This window comes from Octopus bimaculoides, chromosome 20, assembly GCF_001194135.2.
Source record: "Octopus bimaculoides isolate UCB-OBI-ISO-001 chromosome 20, ASM119413v2, whole genome shotgun sequence".
Lineage (NCBI taxonomy): Eukaryota > Metazoa > Mollusca > Cephalopoda > Octopoda > Octopodidae > Octopus > Octopus bimaculoides.
The window spans coordinates 42,111,507-42,116,103 of record NC_069000.1 but is presented as its reverse complement, the minus strand read 5'-3'; the positions used below and the strand labels follow the sequence as shown (position 1 = coordinate 42,116,103).

Sequence of the window (4,597 nt, the reverse complement as noted above, 5' to 3'; positions counted from 1 at the left end):
AGTCAATCCAAACATGACCAAGTAAGAAAAAACACGAAAAAACAACAACGCGAGGACGTGGAATAAGTACAGTGTTATTGGACGCTCAAGAAAGAAACGAAAGAGGATTTCACGTTTCGAGCGGAGCTCTTCATTAAAAATATAGAAAAAGTCCAAAGAAGGGAAGACGGACATATATGTATTATTTATTATTATTATTATTTAATTGGACGCCACACATCCATTTCCAAGTAACTTTATATATATATATGTGTGTGTGTGTGTGTGTGTGTGTGTGTGTGTGTAAGGGCAAATGCGTTTTAAATTTACGACAGCTGTTTCGGCAATAATAAAACTTTACCGAAACATCAAATTTTATACGGCATCTGTGTTTACTTTCTGCATCTCCGTCATGCCAATGACCAACCGCAGAGTCGGATCTACGGTTTAAATTAGTTTTGGTACATTTATATCCGCAATATCCATTCCTAACAACATCTGATGTATTCTATCTTGCTGACCAGGCTGACCATGAACTCTGTGTTATCGTACCTACCCAGTCCGGCGTCCTACGTGTTAATGTGCCTCGTTTCTATTGAATCCTTATAGTCATTATATATATGCATGTATTTACCATTCTACAAGCTGTTCTGAGATTCCTCTAATTCTTCTTGAAATTTTTCCCATTTCAGGTATCTTCGTCGAATGAAAGCCAGTATGACGATGCCTACACTCTACAATACGTGGATGATGAGGCTATCAAAGATTTTAATTTTGTTGCCGGCATGGTGCCATTCCTTTATAATTTGGTCAACCGTGTAAGTACCAATTAGGTGTATAAATCGCAAAAATAAGGGCAAATTCATCGATTTAAATCGATTCAGTTATTTATTCGCTTATGGATTATCCTATCCTCCCTGTCTATCGACCTATCTCTCAGTCTGTCTTCCTGTCGATCATTTCATCTGTCTATTATTCCATGTTTTAATGCTTATATTTGTTTTTCTCTTATTGTATTCTTTGAAGCATGAACTACATTTGAATGCAAGAATAACACACGGTATCATTGCTGTAAGTATTTACATTCACAATTCATCTCACTCTTTTTCATTTAACTCTCTTTCAATCTCTTTCCGCCTCTTTCTTTCTCTTTTTTCTTCTCTTCTCATCTCTTTCTTTTTATTGATTGTGCAAAATCACATGGGAAAATATAGTACAAATCTGAGACAGGAAATTCCAATTATCTATCTATCTATCTATCTATCTATCTATCTATCTATCTATCTATCTATCTATCTATCTATTTGTCCGTCTGTCTGTTTGTCTTATGGAAACAATCATGTCATGTAATTGAGATCAAAGACATAGCTTTTCTTTTGGACTTAAGTATCGAAGCTGATCGAACTATTCAGGCTAATATACCAGATATTGTGGCTAAAAATCGTATTAACAAAATATGTTTGCTCATAAATACATCAATCCGAGAGAAATGCACCACTTCTCTGAAAATTTTTGAAAAATGAAGTAAATACAATCGTCTTGAAATAGAATTCTCAAAAATGTGGCTTCTTAGAACGACATCTGTACTAGTGGTTACTGGAAGTTTGGGAAATATATCAAACGGTACTCTTAAATACTGGAGTCAAATACCAGAAAATCCAGAATTATCAGAACTTCAAAAATTGCTCTCATGATTACAGTTCGAATTATATATATATAAAAAAAACGGTTTCAACGTGAGAATGTGTGTGTCTTCAAAGATCTTTAAAGGTCGTAAATATCGCATTCATAGGCGCAGGAGTTGCAATGTGGTAAGAAGATTTGCTTGTCAGTTGTTTGACCCTAACCAGTTGAGCATGTCCCTTAGTGGCTGACGATATGTGCATCTCTGATCACGAGCAAAAGTAGTGGGGGAGCATCATAGCCATGTGTTGACAGGAATTCTTTGGGGTTTGAATAATTCACTTTTGGAAACATGGGTGTTTTGCTCAACATCCTTAAACAACCCTTATTCAGGGACCTTTTGAGCGGGATGGGCGACTCGACCTGGAAAAATTCTAACTGGGCCTCACCTTCAAGGTCATGCATTGTTTAACTTGATGTGAGATCACCACGTCGCGCACATATGGTTGTGATGCATGTGCCTGGTGTACCCTTATCAAATGGGTAGTCATGATGGGCATACTGGGCTTCGTATATGATGATGAGGAGGAGGAGGAGGGGAGGAGAGCTAGGATACTTAGGAAGGATTTTGGCATCTAAGGTTAAAAGTTGTAGTTCGATGTTAAGAATTTTTCTTTCCCAACGGAATAAATCTATTGTGCATATATGAATTAATAATAATAATAATAATAATAATAATAATAATAATAGAGCAAGTGTCTCCGCTGTGCCGCACCTGCAATAGAGTGGATGAAATTATTGCCCATATCACGAATGAATTCCCTAGACTTGCCCAAAACCACTAAAAGTTGTGGCGACACGATCAGGTAGCGAAAATGTTTCATTAGAAACTGTGCGAAAAGTGGGGGCTAGAGAGGCCAGCCGGGGTATGAGCACAAACTGCAGAGAGTGGCGGAGTCGAAGAATAGCAAACTCCTCTGGGATTTCCCAATCCAAACAGGTCAGGTGCTAGAGCATAACAGATCGGACCTGGTGTGTTGGACAACGTGTACCACATATGCTATATAGTTGACGTTGCATGCCCCTTAGACCCATGAATACTCAATAAGGAAGGCAAAACGATAGATAAATACAGCCCTCTTAAGTACGAAATAGCCTGGCTATGGAAAATGAAGAAGGTGAAAATAGTGCCAATTATTGTTGGGTCCGTGGGAAGAGTATCAGAAGGCATCAATGGGAATATAAGGGAAATTGGAATAGAGTGTCCAGTAGAACTGTTACAAAAGGTTTGCTTCCTTGGCACGGTCAGAATAATCAGGGAAGTATTAGATATTTGAAAAGAATCGATAGCCTGGTACCGTAGGCTGCAGGTAGCAAGCCCTCTACGCATGTAAGACTCCGGAAGCTCCAATAAAACCTGTGATAAAGAGTTGCGAACTTTGCAACTAAACGTTCCATGCAAGAATCGGCCTCATTAGTCATCGGAGGCATAAACACGGACAGAGGGAAAGAAGTGGTCAAGAAAAAAGACCAAATAAATTATCGGACACGCGATAAAACGCTGAAGACAACAATTATCGGTGCAATCTGATTATCGGTGCAATACAATTATCAATTTAATACCAATAAAAAAGTTTGATGTCATTATGCGCTAGACAGTGTTTTTATGCCCAGAGATAATATTATCACCTTAACGTTATCTATATTACAGGGGATGAAGGAGTTGAAGGCGTTTATCATTCCGGATGGGCGACCGGACAAAAATCGACAGAAACTGATGAGAAATTTGAGAGTAAGTCTTTTTTATTTTAATATCAAAACATACATACATACATGTATACACACACATATGCACGCACCCACACAGACATGTATGTATGTATGTATGTATGTATGTGTGTACAATGGTGTGTGTGCGTGTGTGTGTATCCATGTTCGCTCGCTTTTTCCAGCAGCTTCTCGCAGCTGAAGCCACCAAGAGTGAACAATATTATCGTTAAAGGTGTGAAATTGTAAAGATCTTTTGGTTGATAAATGACAAGGAATTCTGTGTGAATTTTCCATTTGTTCCTTTGTTGCGTTTCTGTTCAAATTTTGGAACCTACGTAACGCTACGCATGCTTCTTATTTTTTTGCTCATATATATAACAAGAATAGTAATCGCAGTGACTGCGCTATTGTCCGATGATGGCTTTGCTGGAAGAATCTTGCTATGTATGTGTGTGTGTGTGTGTGTGTGTAGTTAGAGACTTTGGAAGAGAAACTGTTCTTGGAATGGTCTTGTGGTATAGTGTTCTGGGTTGTTGCAGAGAGCCTGGCTCAAACAGAGAAGTTCTTGTAATACATGTAGTACAGGTAGTACTTGTTTCCTGGGGGTGTTTTAAATATAAAGAGAAAAAGCAATTTTGAATGATCCAAAAGCGCGTCTGTTGTTGCAGCATATTATTTGCGTTAGACATATTGAAGACACTAAAGAGTAATTTGTGTATTTGATCCCCGTTCATGTAGGTGATCGATCTGTTAGTAAAGATACTGCAACTGCCACTACAAGGAGCAGAAGATGAAAGTTATATGATTCGGATCTTCAAAGAAGCCTATGACGTGTTACATGCTTACATGATTGGAAGAAGCAGGAAGAACGCTTTGTATTTTGCTAAATACATCGATTTTTTCCAAACACAGTTCTCGCAGAAAGTAAGTAAATCATTGAGATACGAGAACATTCGTCCTTCTGCACCTCCTCCCGCTCATTTACGTTACTTTCCGAAATGCTTCTTAAACCTTAAGCTTTCTTCTTGTCTCTTTTTGTCCTTGAATTCGCTTTTTTTTCTTTAGATACGATGACATCCGTTTTTCGACAATTCTTCCCGTTTCTTTACGCTACTTTCCGTCATGCTTCGTAAGCCCCCAAAGTCTTTTCTCGTCTCTAATATCTCTCTCTCTTCTTCTTTGTTTCTCTCTCTCTCTCTCTCTCTCTCTCTCTCTCTCTCTCTCT

At 38.3% G+C, this 4,597-nt stretch overlaps 1 protein-coding gene across 1 annotated transcript in view; it reads left to right on the top strand.

Annotated features, from left to right (window-relative positions):
- The window catches only part of LOC106873492 (inositol 1,4,5-trisphosphate receptor type 3), a 228,934-nt gene that overhangs the window by 112,613 nt on the left and 111,724 nt on the right, over positions 1-4,597 (top strand). Inside the window, 4 exon segments of the mRNA XM_052974976.1 lie at positions 672-797; positions 1,006-1,050; positions 3,314-3,394; positions 4,111-4,296. Coding sequence (XP_052830936.1) covers positions 672-797; positions 1,006-1,050; positions 3,314-3,394; positions 4,111-4,296 — 438 coding nt within the window.